We start from the raw sequence: 22,382 nt of genomic DNA, 5'->3' as shown, positions 1-22,382 counted from the left end.
TTAGGACATTACAAATGTGGGGGATGCCTCATGTGTGACACAAGTATGAACACCAAACAGTTCATACATGGGAACATCTCTTACGATCTTTGTGATTTCTCAAACTGCAACACAAGTAATGTTGTGTATGCTATCTGGTGCCCATGCGAGCTTATTTACATTGGGCAAACCACCCAAAAAATAAAGACCAGACTGTCACAACACAAGAGTAGGATACGGTGCTCTACTGAAAACGCACCTTTGGTAGCTCATTATACTGAAAAGGGTCACGCGCCATCTGACATGCGGTGGCAAGTAATAGAGGTTATTCATGTCCCTGTGAGAGGGGGTAGCATTTCAAATATTTTAAACAGAAGTGAGTGTCGATGGATATTGCGTTGTGATAGTGTGAACAATGGATTAAATTCTATTGAGGAATGTCACTCTATGGTAATCAATGCATGAGATCTGTACCACATCCATTGTAAACACTATGTCTGCTTTTGTAATTATCCTACACCTCTATGAAGCATATCTGAAGTGTGCCATAAGTGCTTTTCTGAATGTGATCTTTGCAAAGAATGAGCTAACAATTTCATTGATATGTACTTTACATCTATATGTGTATTTATACACAATAATTGTTACTGCTGCTATCAAGCAATTACATCTTTATGAAACATGCCTGAAATTTGATATAATCGTCTTTTTGATTGTGAATTGTGCAAAATGTATGAAATATTAAAATTGCTGACCTATGTTTTTTAATACAAATTCTTAGAGTTATATGTGTACCTAGACCTCTTGTGATGAAAACGGCTGTTTTGTACTCACTATTTACACATTTTTTATTTTATTTTTTATATATATTTCCTGTTTAAGTCATTGAGGTCGGCATCGAGCACAGTTTTGTCGTTTTCTGCCAAGCTCAAGATGGCGCTGCCTCTGGTGGGCTGTTTGTCCTTCCTCCATTTCTATTGTTATTTTTATCGATCGTGCTCGCCGTTACACCGGCTTCATGCACGTGGATATGAGTTGGCGTCTTTGTAATGAACATGCGGTGAGTTTTGCTTCTGTTTTCCAATCACGGAATGTAATATTAAATGAGTATCATGACCGAGCTCGTCTAGTTCAGCAAAGCGGATCTGAGTGCCTTTAGTCTAATTTGTGTTTTAGCGTCTTAAATGCACACTGTGACCGAGTGTTTCTGGTCATGTCAAACAGACGACTTTGATAATTTCTTTTATCTGCGCCTTAAAAATCGTAAACGTCTGGACTATGCACGTGAGATTAAAATATTTGGTGCAAGTTCTAATAGAGTCGATGTATGTTGCAATATAATAGCTGCCTCACTTGCACAACAGACTTACTCGGTGCTCTATCCATTGGGCGCAGTATAATAATTAAATTATGTGACTTTTTTGGCAGTCTGACACTGTCCTTATGAATTTTCTGTCTACTTTTTTAACAGCGCAAAAACGTTGTGTTGGTGATTAATTTCCTAAATCACCACGGCGGTCATTAATTGGCCCTCTTAAGGTTTTTTGAGGATCCCTACATTATGCTATCAAGTAGCAAGGCTCCACCGTGCAGTGATTTATTTCTAGTTCGGTAGGTATAATTACATTCAGGTTACACTTGGTTGCCTCAGGTCTTTCGGTGCAGCTTATGTGACCTGTTTCTTGTGGCATTTCCAGATATTGATACCGACCTGAATGTCTATCGGTCTATGCCTTTTATACATTTTTATATAGAAGGTAAATACGCTTTCCTGATTTTATATACACTGGTGCTAGGACCTTTGTTAGTTTTTTCACTTTGTGGTGGGGATTAAGGTCAGAAACCCTTTTCTAAACTCTTTTCACTGGGAATTCCTTACCTGCACTCAGCCGCCCTTTTCTTCATGAGAAGCCTACTCTGACTTTTGTGTATCAATTAATTGTAGTATTATTGTTAAAGTTATATATTTCTCATTGCACAGATCTCTTGTCCAAGAATACTTGTTGAGTCCTGAAGATGACCGTTAAATAACGTATCGGTCGAAACGCCGTCGACGCTTTCCTGTGGCTAAAATTATTATAAGGACACAGTATTTATGTTTATGGTGTTCCTTTTTTTGTTCTGTGATATGTATTGTTGTTGCCACTTGTCTGGTTTATATGTATTGCTTTTTTTGTATACCAGCGTTTTTCTTGTATGAGACTATTTATATAAAACAAATTTCTTATTAAATGGGAAATTAAATAAATATATAATTTTTGATACTATTGGGCTTCTCTGACTACTATAATGGATACTTTTCCGATGTTTTAACAATTTTTCTTTTTCCCTGAGCCTTTTGTTTGATATAATTAGTATTTGTCCCGGGTTCGGGGTTTGTGGACAGCCCCTGTGGTTGTTAATCAGCTGAATGCTCTGTCACCAAATCTGGAAGTTCGTGCTCTAGTGGTGCGGACCAGGTGAGCAGCAGAGGAGCGAAGAATTCGTGGTGGGGAGTACCAAGCACATTTTTTCTGCAAAGGCCGGGGTCCAAGCCCATGAAGGGCCTTGAACACAATGCATGCGGCTTAAAACTGGATTCTCTGAACCAGAGGAAGCCAGTGAAGATCGCTAAGAGCCGCAGATGCAGCGTCGTCCCATCTCCTCTTTAAGGCTTACTTGGTGGTGATTGTTTGTATTCTTTGTAATCTCTTAGTGAGAAAATTAGGTGCACCAAGAAGCAGGGCATTACAGTAGTCTAGCCGACTCAGAATGACGCTTCTGACTATTAAAGCCCTGGCTGACAGAGGCAACATGGGAAGGATCTTCCGCAAAACTTTGATAAGGGAGAAACAAGTGCCAACTGTCTTATTTACATGTTTCTCCATACTCCGCTTATTGTTGAGAACCACCCCCAGATTGCGCACATCAGCCGCTGGTTTGGGAGGTGTGTCGGATAGGCCAAAGCTCATCTGGAAGTGAGCGAGGGACTTTTTTCACTGTGCAGTGCAGAATTTCAGTTTTCGCACCATTAAATTGCAGGGAATTATCCATAAGCCAACTAGCAGTCTTCTGCATACACTCGTGAAAATCACTAAGTGACGCAAACTCCATGCCTTCCAGAGACAAGATGAGCTGAGTATCATCAGCATAATTCACCAGCTTGATGTTAGAAGATTTAATGATGGGAATCATAGGTCTTAGATAAATATTGAAAAGGATCGGGCTAATAGAAGATCCTTGAGAGACCCCATGCTCAACCGTTCTAAAATTGGATGAAAAAGGGGGGAGTCGTACCGCTTGTTGCCTATTTTCCAAATAGGACTTGAGCCAGTTAAAAGCAAGATCTTCCAGCCCGAGTACCGCCAGCCGCCTTAGTAAAGTTTTGTGGTTGACTGTGTCGAATGCGGCAGACATGTCGAGTAAAATCAACACAGCTGATTGACCTCTGTCTACCCTCATTCTCAGTGTGTCCAAAACAACTACCAATGCTGTCTCCGTCCCCTTGGCCTGGACAAAAACCACATTGCTCATCTTCGAACCTCAGATTGGTTTCCCAAAAGGTAGACAGAGATCTGCTAACTAGGCGTTCAAGAATTTTTACTGTATAAGGGAGAAGTGAAATGGGGCGGTAGTTGTTTGGACACTGAGGGTCAAGGGTGGGCTTCTTAAGCAGGGGTGTCACTACAGCTTGTTTCCATCAGGAAGGAACTTTCCCACTGCTCAAGGATTGACTGCAAATCCTGTGGAGCTGAGGCAGTACTGTCTGCTATACCCCTCCCAGACCTTGGGAGGGAGAGGGTCCAAGGGGGATCCAGATTTAGAGCTCATGGCAAGTTTGTAGAACTCATCTTCTGTAGGAAGAGCAAACTGGCTAAGAGTTGTTGGTCTGTGTTTGCGGGCCTCTTCATTTATTTGATCTGCAAATGACTGATCGTAAGTCTCAGAGGCCATATCACTTGGCTTATCCTGATTTATTGACAGCCCAGTTATTATCTTGGAGATTTTCTCCTAAAAAAAAATAGCTAAGCTGTCGCAAAGTTCTTGAGTTGCGACAGTTTTGTTTTTTTGGGAGTCTGGTTTGGATAGTTCTTCAACTATTTTGAAGACTCTACGGGTTTTATTAGGGGCCTCCAGACTAGAATTGGCAAAAAACTCCGCCTTAGCTTTGGAGATTTCAATTTTTTAGTTATTCAAGGTAGCCTTCAACGTTTCTTTATCCGCAATAGCATAACCTTTTCTCCATTTTCTTTCTGCCAATTTGCAGTTGTGTCTGAGAACTTTCAAATTTGCGTTAAACCAGGGGGCAGATCATTTATGCTTGGTTCTTAAGTAGTTTTTTATAGGAATAAACTGGTCGAGCATCTTATTGATCTGTTTATAAAATTCCTGGTAGTGGATTTCCACAGGCTTGTTTATGTCAAACACGTTGGAGTCAGTAAATAGGGATGATTGATTGTCTATATCATACATTTTGTTCCACTCCCTGCCTTTGCGGTAATTGGGTGTGATTGCAAAATCTAGGTTGTTTTGGGGGATATCTACTGAGAAGGTAACAAGGAAGTGATCCGTCCAACACAGAGGCGATATGGCCTCAATTTTGGCTATATTTTCCTTGGCAAAAATGAGATCTAGAACATGGCCACATTGGTGGGTAGGGGCCGATACCAGCTGTTGTAAGTTCAGGTTCTCACAAGATTGCACAAGATCATTAAGTGCTGACCCATTGATTCCATTAACCCAGAGATTGAAGTCCCCTACAATAACTTCAACCCTGTACCTTAAAAAATGGTTCCTATTTAATGAGGGAGGTGGGCACTCTGCAATCTGTGGAAGTGTTTAACCAAGCACTTTCTGCCAAGCAGTATATTCTTATTATGATGTATTCGAAAACCATCAAACAGTTCCATTTATGAACATTTCAATAGTAGTTTCCATTAGCTTGTGGCTTAAACATACAGCCTCAACAAACTTTTGTAAGCACTTCTTTGGATAAGATATGGTACTAGAACACCTGGCTTCTAGTAGGGAAGAACACATGGTTACTTACCTGTAGGAGTAGTTTTGCAGCTTGAAGAATTATCTGGATTCACATGCTGTGCATTATTCCACCATCTCCATCTAGTGGTTGGCTCCGAAACTCTCCCCTTGTATAGTAGTCCTTTCTTGTTTTCCTCTTTTTTTCCGGTGTTGTTGGGCGCTAATGGTCCCCACCATTTGGTGCTTGCACCAACCTCCTCTGACGTCAGACACCCTGCCTGGAAGTCCCCACTCTAGGTCGCAATTCTTTTTTTGGATTATGTTTGTATATTTAAATTCGTTTTGCAGTCTGAATCTTTTTGGGATTCACATGCTCTGCATTGATTTTGTAGCGTTTTTTGTATTGTGGTGGTTGAGTTGGAGATGAGATTGAACATGTAAACAGATGTTTCAGAGCTCTCTGTCCCATTCGTGCTTCTCTGTTTACCTTTACATCAATGTAGTAATGTTTTCTGAATGTGTGCACTGACGACCATGTGGCTGCCATACATATGTTGTTAATTGGAACATTAGCTAGGAACGCTACTGTCACTCCCTTCTTTATTGTCGAATGTGCCCTTGGTTTTGTTATGTTATATTATGTTAGCTTACATTATGTTAGCCAATTTGTACAGTGCAGTGTTTACCTGGAGGTGTCTTGACGCTAGTCCTGCGAACAACGGTAACCAAGGAAAAAAAAGAAAAAGAGCCTACTGATTGAAAGGCCACGATTTAAAGTGCTTTCTGAAGTGGAGATGAGAGAAGGCTGACCTTAGGGAGAGCGGGAGGAGGTTCCAGAATCTGGATGCTACCACCACAAAGCTGCTTCCTCCTCATTTAGCTTTTTTAAATCTGATGGAATTGACTTTGGAAGCGCCTGATGATCTTAGGTTTCTGGTAGGCGTATACCAGGATAAAGCTTTTTTCAGGAAGATCGGTCCAGAGTTGTGAAGGGCTCTGTAGGTAAGGCAAAGCGCCTTAAAATGAAATCTGTTTTTGACCTTCAACCAGTAAAGTTCTTTCAACACGAGTGAAACAGACGGGTGTCTAGGCAATGCTAAGAATAATCTTGCTGCAGAGTTCTGGAGAACTTGCAGTTTGTTTATGTATTGGGCCTGCAGGCCATTGTAATGGGCACTGCAGTACTCTATTTTTGATAATATGAGTGTAGAGAGAACTGATTTATTGACAGCAGTAGGGAGAAAGATTAGTAATTTCTTAAGGATTTTTAGCGTATTATATGCAGACAAGACCACAGCATTAATTTGTTTTCCTAAATTTAGGCGATTGTCTAAGCTGACTCCAAAGCCTTTGGCTTTGCTGATGGGAATAGGGAGGGATTCCATTTCTGCAGGCCAGCAAGGCGCTGACCAGAAGTTTGAATTGTTACCAAACATAATCACCTCGGTTTTCCTGGCATTAAGCTTGAGACAGTGTTTACCTATCCAGGTATTGATGTGTCTCAAACAGTGTTGGATGCAGTGACTTATCTCAATTGAGGTGTTAACAGTGGAGAGCACAATTTACGTTTCCATCTGCATAGGAAGTCAGAGCAAAGCCTAAAGATTGGACCAATGGGGCCAGTTCCGCAACATACACATTAAAAAGGGTGGAGCTAAGGGAAGATCCCTGGGGAACTCCACAGGGTAAACTAAAGGGATTAGATGAAAAGGTGTCAATATAGATTTCATTCTCCCTATGTGATAAGAATGTAGAGTAATTTTAAGGCAAGATTTTTAATACCTATTTCTTCCAAGCTGTAGATCATAGTGGGATGATCCACTGTATCAAATGACGCGGATAGATCTAGCAGGATCAAGGCCGCCATCGTCCAAAATGAACTTGAGTTCATCGGTGGCCTTGATCAGAGCAGGTGCTGAGACAGAATATTGAGTTGGAAATGTCGACTTACACAAATATCAAGTTGGAAATATTGTGATTTGGACATATTGACAACAAGAATATCGTGGTCAAGAATATCAAATTTAAGGTAAGAAATATAGTTTAAAAAAATATAGAAGTTATTAATATTGTTTGCAAAAATATAGATGTTTAAAATATCGATTTTTCAATTAGTGTTCTGTATGTTAGTTTATATTTTAAATGTATGTGATGTATTTTTATGTATAAGTATTGTTTATTAGTAGTTATGAATTTTATTTTATTAAAATTTTGCATTTTTTAGTTCCGTTGTGGGTTTGTAGGAGAATAGGGTAGGAAGTAATTTAATTATAATAAATTAATGATTATTTGTTATTTAGATTTTATAGCGTTAATTGTGGGAAGTAATTTATTTTACATTAATTGGTTGTCAACATTAATTAATTAATTGATAATTATGGTAATTGGGTAATTTATTTTTAGGTGTGGGTTGTGGGTTTTTTAGGCATAAAGCGTGGGAAGTAATTTATATTTGATTAATTAATTAGTTATTTTATATTAATTACAAATTCATTAGGGAAATTGTTTTATTAATTTTAGGTGCGGGTTGTGGGGTTTATAGGGGTAACGGGTGGGAAGTAATATATGTATAATTAATAAGTAGTTAATTTATATTAACTAATTATTGATAATTAATTATGGTAATTGTGTGATTTGTTAGGTGTAGGTTGTGGGGTTAATGGGGAAAGGGTGGGAAGTAATTTATTTTCAATTAATAATTAGTTCTTAATTAATATTAATTAATTGATAGAAAATTAATTACGGAAATTGTGTAATTCATTTTAGATGCAGGTTGTGGGGTTTATGGGGGAAAAGGGTGTTAAGTAATTTATGTTTAATTAATAAATATTTGTTAATTTATATTAACAAATTAATTGATAATTTTAGTAGTGTGATTTGTTTTAGGAGTAGCTTTTGGGGTTATGAGATAAAGGGTGGGAAGTAATTTATTTTTAACTAATAATTATTTGTTAATTGATAATAAATTGAAAATTAAACAATGTATTTAATTAATTTTAGGTGTCGGTTGTGGGGTGTATAGGGGTAGAGGGTGTGAAGTTATTTTTGTTTAGTTAAAAATGAGTTGATCATTAATATTAATTAATTAATTTATATTTAATTAGGGTATTTGTTTATTTTTGTTATGTGTGGGTTTTATTGTTATAGGGGTACAATGTGGGGAGTAAATTAATTTTACTTAATTCATAATTAGTTGTTAAACACAGGAGTGGGAATAGTATATTTTTACCCCTTCGCTATCCATCACTTTCCCTACTGTTACACTCACTGAAGTGGGAATAGTAATTTCTACCCCTCTGCTATCCAACACTTTCCCTACTGTTACACTCACTGGAGTGGGAGTAGTAATTTTTACCCCTCCACTATCCAACACTTTACCTACTGTTGCACTCACTGGAATGGGAAATTTAAGTTTGAAGATTTTACATAATTTAATGTTTTAATTTATAATGTAATGTTTTTTTAATTAGATGTAATGCTATTGGTACACACACACACACACATTTTATATAAAGGTACATTTTTATATAATTTAAAAATTATAAAATAAATTTAAATTAATAGTTTAACGGTTTTAAAGTAAATATATATGAATTGTGTTAAGCTTTTTTAATTAAGTTTATTTATTATATTTTTTAAATGTATATAAAATAGACTTTATTTTTTAATATTAATTTTATTATTTAACATATGTAATATTTATTATTTTATATATATAAAACATTCGATATTTTGTACAACTATATTTTTTTCGATATTTTTGTACTTACCTGTTTAAGTATAGGGAGTCGCTATTTTTGCATTCTATATTTGTGCATCAATATCTTTTATTTCTATATTTTTAGCATTGATATTTTGTCAGTGAACCATCAGAGCGGTCTTGGTGCTGAGTTCCGATCTGAACACGAATTGAGTGGGATCCAGGCAGTTTTTGTCTTTGATGAACTGATTTAGTTGAACATTCATCACCTTTTCAGCTATCTTAGCAGGAAATGTGAGTCTTGAAATAGGTCAATAGTTGGCTGGATCCTCCTGGTCCAGATTTGATTTCCTAAGCAAAGGGCAAGATGGGGGCTTTATTCCAACAAGAAGGGGAAATGCCCGTTCTGAACATGTTGTTAAAGATATCAGTAAGACTAGATGCAATGATATCAGGGACCAACTTAAGGACTGAAGGTGGGCAGGGATCATCCGGGGAACATGATTTGGTGGTAATAATGAGTTCTTTGACTTGTGGAGCGGTTATTGGATGCAACGTATTAAAGACGTTCACAATTGGGTCGCTGGCAGGGGGATCTGACCTAGTGGCTTCATGATCGGACGTGAAGAGATTGCCTGGATGATTGAAGGAGTCAAAGATTAAGGCAATTTTGCTCCGAAAGTGAGCTAGGATCTTGCCACAAAATGACTGGCTAACCCAGTCCCTTTTGTAGTTTGTTTAGTGAGTGTGTTGATCACTTGATATCGTTCTTTCGCCGAGTTTTTGGCAGCTTCGATTCGCGTTGAAAAATACGTTGCCTTTTCTTTTACCAGAAGTGACTTATATTTGGTTAAAGAGTTTATCATTTTCAATCTCCAAAGAGTCGTATTGAGCTCTCCATTTTCTCTCTTGACGTCTACAACATTGGTGTTTTAGCCTGAGAGCTTCTGAGAACCAGGGAGTAGAAGGACAGGTCTAACCTTGACACGCCTTTTTCATAGGGACCTAATTTTGTCTCTAGCTGCATGCCAGCTCTATTGTGACACATTTGAATTGTCTGAGTTATCCATTTTGTGAAGGTGTTCGTTGTAACTGGTTCTCCTTTGTTATAGTCTGTGAATGAAACAAATAGGTGCTTTCCCTTCTTGATTGATTTAGTTTTTGATTTATAGGACATTATCGCCCTGCGGGAGTCCACTATATGTAATGCTCCTTTTGCTTGAGTGGTTGGCTCTTGGAAAAAACTTGGTATCTGAATAGTTTGAGATTTGTGAAAGTGGGATATGACCTTTGGAAGGAAGCATGGGTGAGTCCTCATGACTACCCTGACTTTGTGTATTTGCATGTACGGTGGGTATTTGTAGCTTGCTTACTCTGCAGAGCGATGTCATGGCAGTTAGGAACACGGTTTTCAGTGTGATTACTTTCAAAGTTGCCTTGTGGTTTAGTTCAAATGGTTCTCCCATCTATTGTATCAGTACCACACTAAAATTGCACATTGGTGTAGACGCACTTCTTGGTGGTGCTGTACTTTTTGCCCCCTCAAGAAACCTTTTGATTACTGGGGCGGTAAAAAAGCTACCTAAACATCCCAGTGTGTAGGCTACTATCGCTCTCAGATGTACTTTTAACGACGCATGAGTTAGGCCTTCTCTGAACAGGTGTGTAAGGTATCAGATAAATGTAGTTTACATGTGGCCTCTCTTGAAGCAGACCAGATCCCTGGCACCTTTGTTTGAATAATTTCTCATTTGGCTGTGTAACATTTCCTAGTTGTTGGTCTACTTGCTTCCCTGAGGATTTCCATAGCTTTTTCTGGCAGTACCAGATGACCTATTTCTATGTCTTCAGGAGCCATGCGGTTAGACTCAGTGTGTTTGGTTCCGGGAGAAGAACTTGTTCTCTTTGTATGGAGAGCCGGTCTTGTGACACTGGCAGTTTCTGTATGTTATATCTCTATTAGATCCAATTTCCAAATTTGTCTTGCCCACTAGAGGGCTACGAGTATGAGTGTCATCCGTGAGCACCTGCATTTGTTAATCACCACTGAAAGTAGAGGGATCGTGTAGAAAGCGTAAGCAAATTTACCGGACCAGTCTATGGACAGTACATTCCCTAGGGAGAGAGGGTATGGGAACCTGGATGCAAAGTATTTGCATTTTGCATTTTCTGGTGCTGCAAACAGGTCTTTTTCTGGAGTTCCCCACCTTTTGACCACTTTCTCTATCACCATCTGATTCAGCTCCCACTCATGTTAGGTGGATGCTGGTATGCTCAATTTGTCTCGTTATCTGTCTCTAAATGGCCCATCTCCATATCTGTTGTGCTAGTCTTGAGAGGGGAAAGGATTATGTTCCCCCTTGTTTGCTGAGGTAGAACATTGTTGTATTGTTCGTTTGAATTTGTATTGATTTGTCTCACAATAGTTTCTGAAAGGTTTTTAAGGCTAGAAAAATTGTAGATGTATGTGTTGTACTGATTCTTGTAGATTTCATACCTCACTGATGTTTAACTTCTCCATATTAGCTACCCATCACCATATGTGAGGCGTCCGTAGTGATGGTCACTGCTGGAGCTGGCATCATGAAGGATATCCCTGCCATTAGATTTGCTCTGTTCTACCATCTTCTTTCCTCCTGTACTCTCTACATGATAACCACTAGATCTTCCCAGCTACCTGTCGTCTATGACCATTGGTTTTGGATACACTCCTGGATCGGTCTCATGTGTAGCCTTAGATGTGGGAATAGTGGTATGCTGGAAGCCATCATTTCTAATAATCTCCCCCACAATTCTCATTGTCATAGATTATCCTTTATGGTAGCGAAGAGATGCTTGTGTTATGGCCAGGGCTCTTTTTCCACATGAAAATGTCCTCACTTGTACTGTGTTTATTTTTTCTCCCAAGAGGTTTGTCCTGTTCTGCAGTATTGGGAATCCCAATCTGTGCAATGTTGTCATCACTAGTTTATGGATGTCTCTGGACTTGGGTTCAGACCTTGCTCTCACCAGCAAGTTATCTAAGTAGAGCTATACATGTATTTATTTCCTTACATCTTAAGTAAGCGGCTATGGCTGCCAGGCACTTTGTGAATACTCTAGGAGCTGACAATATGCCAAAGGCCAGCACTCTGAATCAGTAGTGTGTTTTGTTTATTATCAAGGTCAGGAACTTCTTGTGCCTTTGAATCATTGGAATGTGCAGATAGCCATCCTTTAAGTCTACAGTTGCCATGTAATCCCCTTGTCGGATTGAGGTGCAATTTCCTGTAGAGTTGTCATTTTGAAAATCTGTTTTCTTATAAACTTGTTTAGGCAGCAGAAGTCTAGTACGAGGCGGAACAATTTGTCTGGTTTCACAATTAGGAAGTATGTTGAGTAGACTCCTTGATTGATCTCTTTTTGGGGTACCTTTTCTATTGCCTATTTTTGAACCAGCTCTTTTGCTTCTTTTTTGAAGAAATGTCATCAATTTCTTAGTGTGGGTGTTGTGCTTTGGTCATCTGTCAACTACTGCATTTCCAAACGGGTGTTCTCCATTAAAAGGGGTGTTGATGATGTTGGCCTGTACCTCCTTTATGAACCTCAAAATTCTTAGCCACACATGGCACCTTAGGGATGTTCCTATCACCAGTTGTCTCCCTGCTGTGTCTGCGGCATTCAATGCAGACTTTAAGCTCGTGTTGGGTGTGTTCCTTCCCTATTTTGCAAAGGCACTTGCCCTCTTCTGGTATTTTTCTGGCAGTTATCTCATTAACTCTGCCATCTACTCCCAATTCTGATGGGAATACCTGTTAAGCAGGGCATTGGAGTTTGCCATGCGCCATTTTATTGTTGCCCCCCTTTCGAATTTTCTTCCCACCAAATCTATCCTTTTCATTTCTATCCGTAGGTGGACCGGGTGGAGTTTGGATATTTGCTCTATTCCTGACAGTGACTGAAAAAAAGAATCTGAAGATGGTGACGAAGAGTGGGGACTTCTGGGAAGGTGCCTGATGTCAGAGGGGCCTGGAACAAGCACCAGATGGTGGGGAATGTCGACGTCCAACAACAATTACAAAAAAAAAGGAAAACAAGAAAGGACTACTATACAAGGAGACAGTTCTGGACCCAACCACTAGATGGCGGAATAATGCAAAGCATGTGACTCCAGAAAAGATTCATGCTGGAAAACATCTTATATAGTCTGTGTGGTCACTTGTAGCCTCCACGCCCAAAAAATATACTATTTCAGAAAATAAATGAAGAGCGTGCCATCTGAATACAACATGGCTACCGTTTTCTGAATAGTCATTGGCCTATGTACATACATTCCACTATAAGGATAATGATGCAATAAAAAGTGATCAAAAAGGTAATCTTCAACTATTTCACAAGTGTTTAATAAATACAAAGTAAAAAAAAATACTAATAATAATAGGAATATTTAAATTTAGGAATACCTTTTCATTCTCTCTTCTTTTTGGCAGCCGGCTGTACTTTGCCATTGATATGTCGTGCTCTAAGAACAAGAATCATTGATAGTTAAATTTCACATGCACTTTGACATTGTAGCATAAATACAAAACTAATCTTGGTAAGGTAGCAATCAGGTTTTCAGCTACACGGTCTCTTTTTAATAATTTTCTCCATCTGAGCCAGTGTAGTCGGAGGAAAAATACATTTCGTGCGAGCACTAAGTCACAAAACGAGTTCGAACATAATATATTGTGTGAACACACAATGTCTGTATACAGACTGCCTTGCACACCTATCTGCTCCGAATAGAAAGATACAAGTTCACCATTTCAGATGCCAATAACTGCAATGCTTGGTCTTTAAACCCTGTATTTGTCAGGGCTGCACTCCAGAATGTTGTGGGTGAAAGAGCAGGGCCTAATCTTATTAACAGGCCCAATCAGTCCTCTACATGCTCGCACCTCACTTATGTACATATAACATCTGCAACAATCACTGCCTTATCCTCCCTCTGGCTGCAGGTCTCATTTCTGAAATTTTAACCACGACTAAAAGAATTGTGGTCACACATTTGATGGTGTAAGTGCAGTCATATTTATAGGCCCCTCCCCCATGTCTGGGCAATGTATACGAGATAAAAATGACGGTTTCATACAACCGGACAAAAGTAAAAACCGCTGCTAATGGTATATGTAAATTCAGATTATTTTGTATTTTTAGATATGATATATCCGAAGTTTATAGAGAAGAAGAGAATTGTTAGTACTTGTACTGTAATCTAGTCAGGTTGAAAAATCCACCGGGTGTACAAGTCAATATCACTATAATAACTAATACAATGGCACTGAGGAGGCATAATCTGAAGGAAAATTCTGGAAAACAGAACTATAATCAAAAGGCCAACTAATGATTGAAGAGAAACAAAACACATCAGATATCAAAGAGGTTAAATTATAACATATGGACACAGATGGAGCCAGTGAATTGTATGGGGACAGAACGGCGAAGTCGCTGGTCAGTGGGCTTATGAAAGACATTATCCTAAGGATGTAAAAAACATCTTAGAAAGGCAGGTATTACCTGCCTACTGAGGATACCATTTATTTCCACCAAATTATTATGCAGTCACTATTTCCATTAAAGCAGCTTCTCTATTACATCAGTACACATGCAATCATTTGTATTACTCTCAATGGTAACCATTTACTCTTTCCACCCATAAACAGCTATCAAATAAAAGGATGCACCATCATCATTCCTAGGCACCCCATGTTTCTAAATTGAGCATGTAATAAGTAACCTGGTTATCCAGACCAGCTCTCATGCTGCACATGCTTTGGCTAGTGGTCAAACATTTTGTAGAACAGTCTATATAATCCATTTTGATTATTAATAATATCAAATAACATATTTCTTAGGATTCAAAAGAAATGTGTCCTATTCTGAAAGTAGTCTATAAAGAAACAAGGGAACCCTGTGAGTCAGAAGGCATACAGGGTATACGATATATTGTAAGAGACAAAGATCCCTATCAAGTATGTATAGGAAAAGCTATACAGAACAACATAACGATCTGCAAAGTTTTACAATGAAAATAAAGTAGTATTTATTTAAAAAAACAATCAAACAGGCACATTATTCAATGAAGTGCAGAAGGTAAAAACAGGGTTGGAAATCACTAGATTGCCAAGCTTCAGGCATGTGTGTATATATATATATATATATAGTGACTTGAACAGCAATTTCCTTATTTACAGTAGTCACGATATAAAAAACATTGTGTGCTCCACAGAGATCAAGGCAAAAGCAATGGGAGTCAAGATGTGGTGTATCGACGTTTCGATCCTCACTCCTGTTTGGGGATCATCATCAGGAACGAAGGAATATAGCCTGACAGGAGGCACTGAGCCATGGAGCGTGCCCAATTGGCAAGGGCCAAGTACGGGCAGAGCGGCAAACAACCTGAGTCCAGCCAGGATAGGGCGTATGAGACAATGAGCAAAGTGCACAACCAACCCTGCCAGGAAACTGAAGGTCACGGAAGGGGGAGGGGGGCGGAATTAGCAAGCCATCCAGAAATAGTCGGGACGGTGCTATGCACCGGTGAAGTCCTTCTAAAAAGCCCGGGCGGTGTGCCAAAGTAGATGAAGTGGGCTAGCTGTAAGCTGAGGAGGGTGAAATGGACCAAAGGGAGGGAAAGGTCACCTCCTGCCCTTGGGGCCTGAAGAGGAGCGCCTTCGGGAGTCTGGTGGCCCTGCCACGTTGATCTCATGAACTTCCTGGGTGTAGCCCAGATTCCCCCCCACATCAGTTGAGCCCCCATGGGGGTGGAGCGGTGTACTTAAGTGAAAGTTATTCCATAGCTCAGGTGATGGCCTTCTCTGGGGTCTCAAAGAAACACGATATGAAGTCGCAGAGCACTTCGAGTCGGGGAAAGGAGCATGTAGTGAATCTGGACTGAAGCTGTCGTTTGACTCCGCCATAGGTCCTGCGCCATTGCTGCACCACTTGGGTGTATCTGGGAAGATTATTAGATGGCTTCTCTGAAAGTGAAGCTCCTTTGACCTCTGGGATTCTGGGAGTACAGTGTCCCAGTCGCTGTAGTTCAGGAAATTGGTTATCACAGGGCATGGCAGGCCCAAGGGGCAAGCTGCTGCATGAGGGAGTGGTGTGCTCACTCCACTACAAAGCAAGCTGACAAGAAAGATGTGGGCATCCAGGAGGTCAGACAAGTTTTCAGGAATTGCTCGGGAGAGTGTCTCTCTGCTGCCTCAGAGAACTCCACAAACCGCAAGTTGCAATGGCAGGCTTAGCCGTTAGCATCCTCAGCACGGGCTTCCAGCGCTGCGGACGTCATCATAAGGAGCTGAGCTGTCAACTTGAGTTCCTTGACCATGTAACTACAATTCAGAGATCCAGCCTTCCATCTCTATGACCCTGTCCACTACTCCCCTAAGGTCCTGGCGCAAGAAGGAGACTTTCACTCTCACCTCGCCATTCTTTGGAGGCAAGACAGGCTGTGACCTGACCTGACCTGGTCAGTGCCGGTCGCTCCACCCGCCGCGTGGCCCATCCTGCATGTGCCCAGTCCCCGTTTGCCGCCCCCACTGCCAGTAATTGTTTCTGCCTGTATTTGTATTGTGCGTTGTGCCAGTAATCTGTATTTTCCCCCGCTGTTGTGCCCCTGATTGTCACTGTTGTGCCCCTGATTGTTTTGCCTGCTCTATCGCAGTTTTTCTCCCGCTGTTGTGCCCGATTGTATTTTCTGCTTTATCGCCATTTTTCTCCCGCTTTGTGCCCCTGATTGAATTTTCTGCTCTATCGCCGTTCTCCCGCTGCTCCACCCCACTCCCTGCCGCTGCTCCCCCGTGGCCCCACCCCGTTTCCTTCAGCCTCACCGCATCGCATCACTCTGCTCCCCACTCCGCTCCCGCCTCCCAGCTGCTCCTCCCTCGCTCCGCCCCCCCACTCTCCATTTATGGCAGAGTCCGCACGTACGCGCAGCGGGTGCGCCAATGGTGCGCCGAAGGTGCGCCAAAGGCCAGCCCATCTACGCCCGTCCGTGCCTGGACCGCACCCAGCGCCAGACCCCCTGGCCCCCGCATAGGCCATCCCACCCGCCGGACGTAGACTCCGCCACCCTCAACGCACTCAACATCGGCCGGATCCCTGGCTGCCACCGAGCCACCCCAGGACGCACCCACGGACCCTTCACCTGCCAATCCTGCAAGTTCTCCTGCATCCGGACCTGTACCGCACCCGCCAAGCCGAGCACCAGCAACAACCACCTGAAGTGCATCCTGCTCAACACCCGCTCCGTCCACAGACACGCCGTGGAACTATGGAACCTGCTCGACACCACATCTCCAGACGTCGCCTTACTCACGGAAACTTGAATGAACGCCTCCTCAGCGCCCGACATCGCCATCGCCATCCCAGACGGATACAAGATCACCCGGAGGGACCGCGTCAACCAGACAGGAGGAGGCATCGCCATCGTCCACAAGAACACCCTCCGCATCACGAACAACTCCGACGACACCCTCACAACCGCCGAACATCTTCACTTCCAGATACACACCGACCCCAAGACCACACTCAGAGGCACCCTCATCTACAGACCCCCAGGACCTCGCAAACAATTCAGTGAAGACATCGCAGACTTCATCACCCCACACGCCCTCCCCTCCGCTGACTACATCCTCCTAGGGGACCTCAACTTCCACCTGGAGAACAACAACGACAACAACACCAACACCATGCTGGACAACCTCGGACTCAAGCAACTGGTGAAGACCCCCACCCACTATGCTGGCACACGCTTGACCCAGTCTTCTCCTCCAGAAAGCACATCTCCATCAGCCACTCCACCGGACTCCACTGGACAGACCACAGCTGCGTCCACTTCAGCTTCAGAAGGACCACGACTCACCACCACCCGCAACAGGCTCCCCGCAGGAGCTGGAACAAGATCACCACCGACCAGCTCACCACATCACTGAACCAGAAACCCCCTGCCAGATCAACGGACCCCAACCAAGCAGCCAGCAACCTCAAACAGTGGATCACCAACTGCGCTGACGACCTCGCACCCCTGAAAAACCATCCCAGCAGGCCCGGAAGCAAGAAAGCCTCCTGGTTCAACGATGACCTCAAGAACTCCAAGAAGAACTGCCGTACCCTCGAGAAAGCCTGGCGAAAAAACCCGACTACAGACAACATGACCACCCACAAGCACGCCACCCGCAAACATTACCAGCTAATCCACACCACCAAGAAGACAGCATTCAAGGAACGACTAGACAACAACGCACACAACAGCAAGGAACTCTTCAGCATCGTCAAAGAGCTCTCCAACCCTAGCGCCGGAAACAACGACATCACTCCCTCACAAGACCTCTGCGACTCACTCGCCTCGTTCTTCCACAGCAGGATCGCAGACATACACAACTGCTTCGGCGCACAGACCACGCACCCAACCACAGAATCAACGCCCCCCACCACCACCCTCCGTGCCTGGACCCCGGTCAGCACCGAAGACACCATCCAAACGATGAACACCATCCACTCCGGATCACTATCCAACCCATGCCCTCACCACGTCTTCAACAAGGCCGACTCCGTCATCGCACCCCAACTCCGAGACATCATCAACTGCTCCTTCAACACCGCCACCTTCCCGCAGAGCTGGAAGCATGCCGAACTCAGCGCCCTCCTGAAGAAACCATCAGCAGACACCACCGACCTCAAGAACTACAGCCCCATCTCGCTCCTCCCGTTTCCTGCCAAAGTCATCAAGAAGACCGTCAACAGACAGCTTGCCGCCTTCCTCGAGACGAACGGATCCCTCGACCACTCGTAGTCCGGCTTCCGAGCCAACTACAGCACCGAGACCGCCCTCATCGCAGCCACTGACGACATCCGAGCCCTGCTCGACAACGGGGAAACAGCGGCCCTCATCCTCCTGGATCTCTCCGCAGCGTTCAACACTGTCTGTCACCGCACCCTAATACAACACCTCAGCAACATCGGAATCCAAGAGAAGGCATTGGAGTGGATCATCTCGTTCCTCACCGGAAGAACCCAGAGAGTCCGCCTCCCCCCCCGTTCAGATCCGAGGCCACCGAAGTCATCTGCGGCGTTCCACAAGGATCATCACTCAGCCCCACTCTCTTCAATGTCTACATGAGCCCCCTCGCAGCCATCGCACGCCAACACAACCTCAACATCTTCTCCTACGCCGACGACACCCAGCTGATCCTCTCCCTCACCAACGACCCAGCCACCGCCAGAACCAACCTACATGATGAAAGACGTAGCCGAGTGGATGATGAACAGCCGCCTGAAAATTAACTCAGACAAGACGGAGGTCCTCATCCTTGGATCATCACCCTCTGCCTGGGACGACTCCTGGTGGCCCCCTGCCCTGGGCAGCGCACCCAAAACCAACAGACCACGCACGCAACCTGGGCTTCATCCTGGACTCCTCCCTCTCGATGACCAGGCAAGTCAATGCCGTCATCATCATGTTTCAACATCCTACGCATGCTCCGACAGATCTTCAGTTGGATCCCCACCGAAACCAGGAAGACGGTCACCCAGGCACTCGTCACCAGCCGACTGGACTACGGGAACACCCTCTACACCGGAACCACAGCCAAACAACAGAAAAGACTCCAACGCATCCATAACGCTTCCGCACGACTCATCCTGGACATCCCCGACACAGCCACATCACCGGACACCTGAGAGACCTGCACTGGCTCCCCGTCAGCAAGAGAATCACGTTCCGACTCCTCACCCACGCACACAAGGCCCTCCACGACCTGGGCCCCAGGTACCTCAACAACCGCCTGACCTTCTACACTCCCACCCGCCAGCTACGATCGACCAGCCACGCCCTCGCCACCGTCCCACGCCTTCGAAGAGCCACCATGGGAGGAAGATCCTTCTCCTACCTGGCAGCCAAGACTTGGAACTCCCTCCCCATCCACCTCCGTCTTACCCAAGACCACCTCTCCTTCAGGAAGCAACTCAAGGCCTGGCTGTTTGAGCAGTAGCGGACCCCTCTCCACCCAGCGCCTTGAGACCCTCCAGGTGAGTAGCGCGCTATACAAATTCTTGATTGATTGATTGATTGGTCCAGCAGGCCCGAGGATCTGTGAACGGCCACGGTGGGGGCTTTGAAGGGGTCGATCTTGGTCTGTGACTGGGAGGTCGAGGGTTTGTTGCAGCCATGATGGCCATGCGAGATAGAGGAGGCGAATCCAGCCAGTAAGTAAGTCTCAGGTGTATCTACAAAAGTGGGAGAGGGGAGAAGGTCATTCTGACGGGGTTTTTCGCCGCAGCAAGGAGGGGGAAGAGGAGGAAAAGTAACGTGCTCCCTAAAGTCAGATGGTAGGCTACCAGAAGACTAAGGTTTCTCTTCACTGGTAACCCAACCACCAAGGTCCTGTGTAGTGCAGAGTAGAGGAAGGGTTTGTCAACAAGGTGGCACATGCAGGCCTTGAAGGATTTCCCTCACCCCGTCTCAGCCCACTTTTCATCACACACCCCGAATCCACGGGTGAGGCAGTACAAGCAGCCAGTCTACAGTTCCTGGGGTGTGAGTACAAAGATCGGAGGGGCGACTCAGTAGGGCGGTGCAGCGTCTTCAAGGGGGTCTGTGTCCTTGGACCCGGAGGCACAGGGTGGCGGGCAGGGCCCTCCTCCCCACAGCCCTGGATTGAATGAGTCCGGTCCAAGACAGTCGACGACTAGGTCCGTGGCTGGCATGTGTTGAACCCCCGGGGGGGAGGGGAGGGCCAGTTTTGGCCCTCAGGCCACTCCGAGGGTGGGAGAGGTGGGAGAGGGAGCCCGGCCTACTAAAAAGTCCACCGGGGCTGCGGGCACACCCTACTCCCCCCCAACCAAAAGCTGATGCTCCTCTGTGTGCCCCCAGGTCCTCTCTTCCCGTATATGTCCTGTAGCCCGATCTCTTGAGTGAGCCTCCCCCAAGGCCAGGCCTCAAAAAGTAAGGGTTGGTGGTCGCTGCCATCTAGGCCCGCGTCGTTAGGGAGCGCGGAGTCCGGTGCTGCTGCACAGCATTGGCTTCACAGCTCCCGCCAATCAAGCGGACCGCACTACTCAGACTTGTACGGCCCAGCAGGCTGCATCTGCCTCCTCACAGTACCCTCTGTGCGGCCTCATCTCAACTCCCCTGGGGGCCCACTCCAGTGGTACTCTCCAGTTTCAGGCAGTCGAGCAAGTGGGCTTCGAGGTCTGCTCTCCGCATCTCTTCAACAGGCCTCTGGTGTGGATCACTGCTGCGGGCTCTGTTGCACCTGAAATCGGGCATAGGCTGCTGTCCCAGTGTGGGAGGATTAACAGGATTCGGCCCAATCCTGTATGATTGTTGGGAGCTCAGCAAAGACCGTCCACTATCTTGGCCCGATCGGCCACGTCGCCCGAATGCCGAGCTCTTGAAAGGGCACATGTAGCAAATTGCAGTATAGTTCTAAAAACACACCAATAAATGTTTACATTTGACATTATAAGATCGATTTTGTTGATCACTAAGAGATATTATATTCAGAATTTTCAGTAACCATGGTTGGATTTTATATGCCCATCAGTCTGCGTGCAAGGTGAGATTTGGTCAGGATAACCAGGTTGATTACTGTGTGTGTCTTCTGCTTCTTCAGCTAGGCCTAAAGGTATCCTCGACTGAGTAGGATAGCAGGTACAGGAGAACCGTGAAAAAGCTGCAGCAGAGACCACTCACAGGGAAGTAATTAAGAAACACTGATGTAGACTGACCCCTAAAGTCTAATGGCCATAAAAAAATAGATTAAATTCAAAAACATTATCATGTTAGGTACATTCTAAGCCCTAGTCTTCTGCAAAGAGAACCTTGCAAAGATGTGTTTTTTAGAAAGAGGTGGGGAGAAGAGTCTGTGTGAAAACTGTTTTGAAATAAATAGTGCCATCACTGAGACTGCAAATTGTTACGCTAGTTAAGTGAATCACCCAACATAGAAAAATGCCATACTAATACTAAAGGCAGGGGATGGGAGTGTCATGTAAAAAAAAAGAGTATTCAATTTTCGTAATATTAAGGATACCATCTGTTTAACCAGTGACTTTCATCTTATCTCGTCATGTCTACTGAAGCCTCAAGCACAAGTGTAACAAACTCTGCAAATTTTAGTATTTCTTCTTCACAAACATTTTGGGTATCTGGTAAAGAACCTCCCCTTAAGTGGACAGAATGGAAGGCTTATTTTGTCAATTATATAGAAGCAGTGGATGAAGCGAAAAAGATAGCAGCTGAACAAAAGAAAAGATTACTATTCGGTCCGATGGGACTTAAGACCTTTCATCAGTTAACTAGCACTATTACTTCTGGAGACTTTAATGTTTTTAATTGTGCCTTACTACAATTAGATAATTATTTCAAACCTAAAGTATGCATGGGGGTCACAAAGCTTAAATTTTTTCAAAGGAAACAGTTTAAATCTGAACGCATTGATGACTAAGTATCGAATTTGAAGAGACTAGCTCTTGACTGCAAATTCGGAGTTCTGCATGACGAAATGATTCGTGATCAAATCGTCATGCATACTTCTAATCCTGCTATTCAAGACAGATTGTGGGTGAATGGGGATGCCTCTCTTGATGATGTGGTAGCTATTGTGAGGAAGGCAGAAATTTCTGGTCGTTGTGCTGTTGCGATAAAAAATTATACTCAAAATGTAGCCTTAATTGGTAAAACCAATATCGCCAAAGACTTCAATAGAGGCACCCC

General features: G+C 43.8%; 1 protein-coding gene across 1 annotated transcript in view; it reads right to left on the bottom strand.

Moving 5' to 3' along the window:
• The window catches only part of APPL2 (adaptor protein, phosphotyrosine interacting with PH domain and leucine zipper 2), a 697,983-nt gene that overhangs the window by 269,438 nt on the left and 406,163 nt on the right, over positions 1–22,382 (bottom strand). Inside the window, exon 7 of the mRNA XM_078674621.1 lies at positions 13,081–13,139. Within this exon, the coding sequence (XP_078530747.1) occupies positions 13,081–13,139 (59 nt within the window). The remainder of the gene's footprint in view (positions 1–13,080; positions 13,140–22,382) is intronic.

The sequence above is a fragment of the Lissotriton helveticus genome, chromosome 1_1 (assembly GCF_964261635.1).
Source record: "Lissotriton helveticus chromosome 1_1, aLisHel1.1, whole genome shotgun sequence".
Taxonomy (NCBI): Eukaryota; Metazoa; Chordata; class Amphibia; order Caudata; family Salamandridae; genus Lissotriton; species Lissotriton helveticus.
Note: the sequence above shows the minus strand (reverse complement) of the source record. Positions and strands in the feature narration are given on the sequence as shown.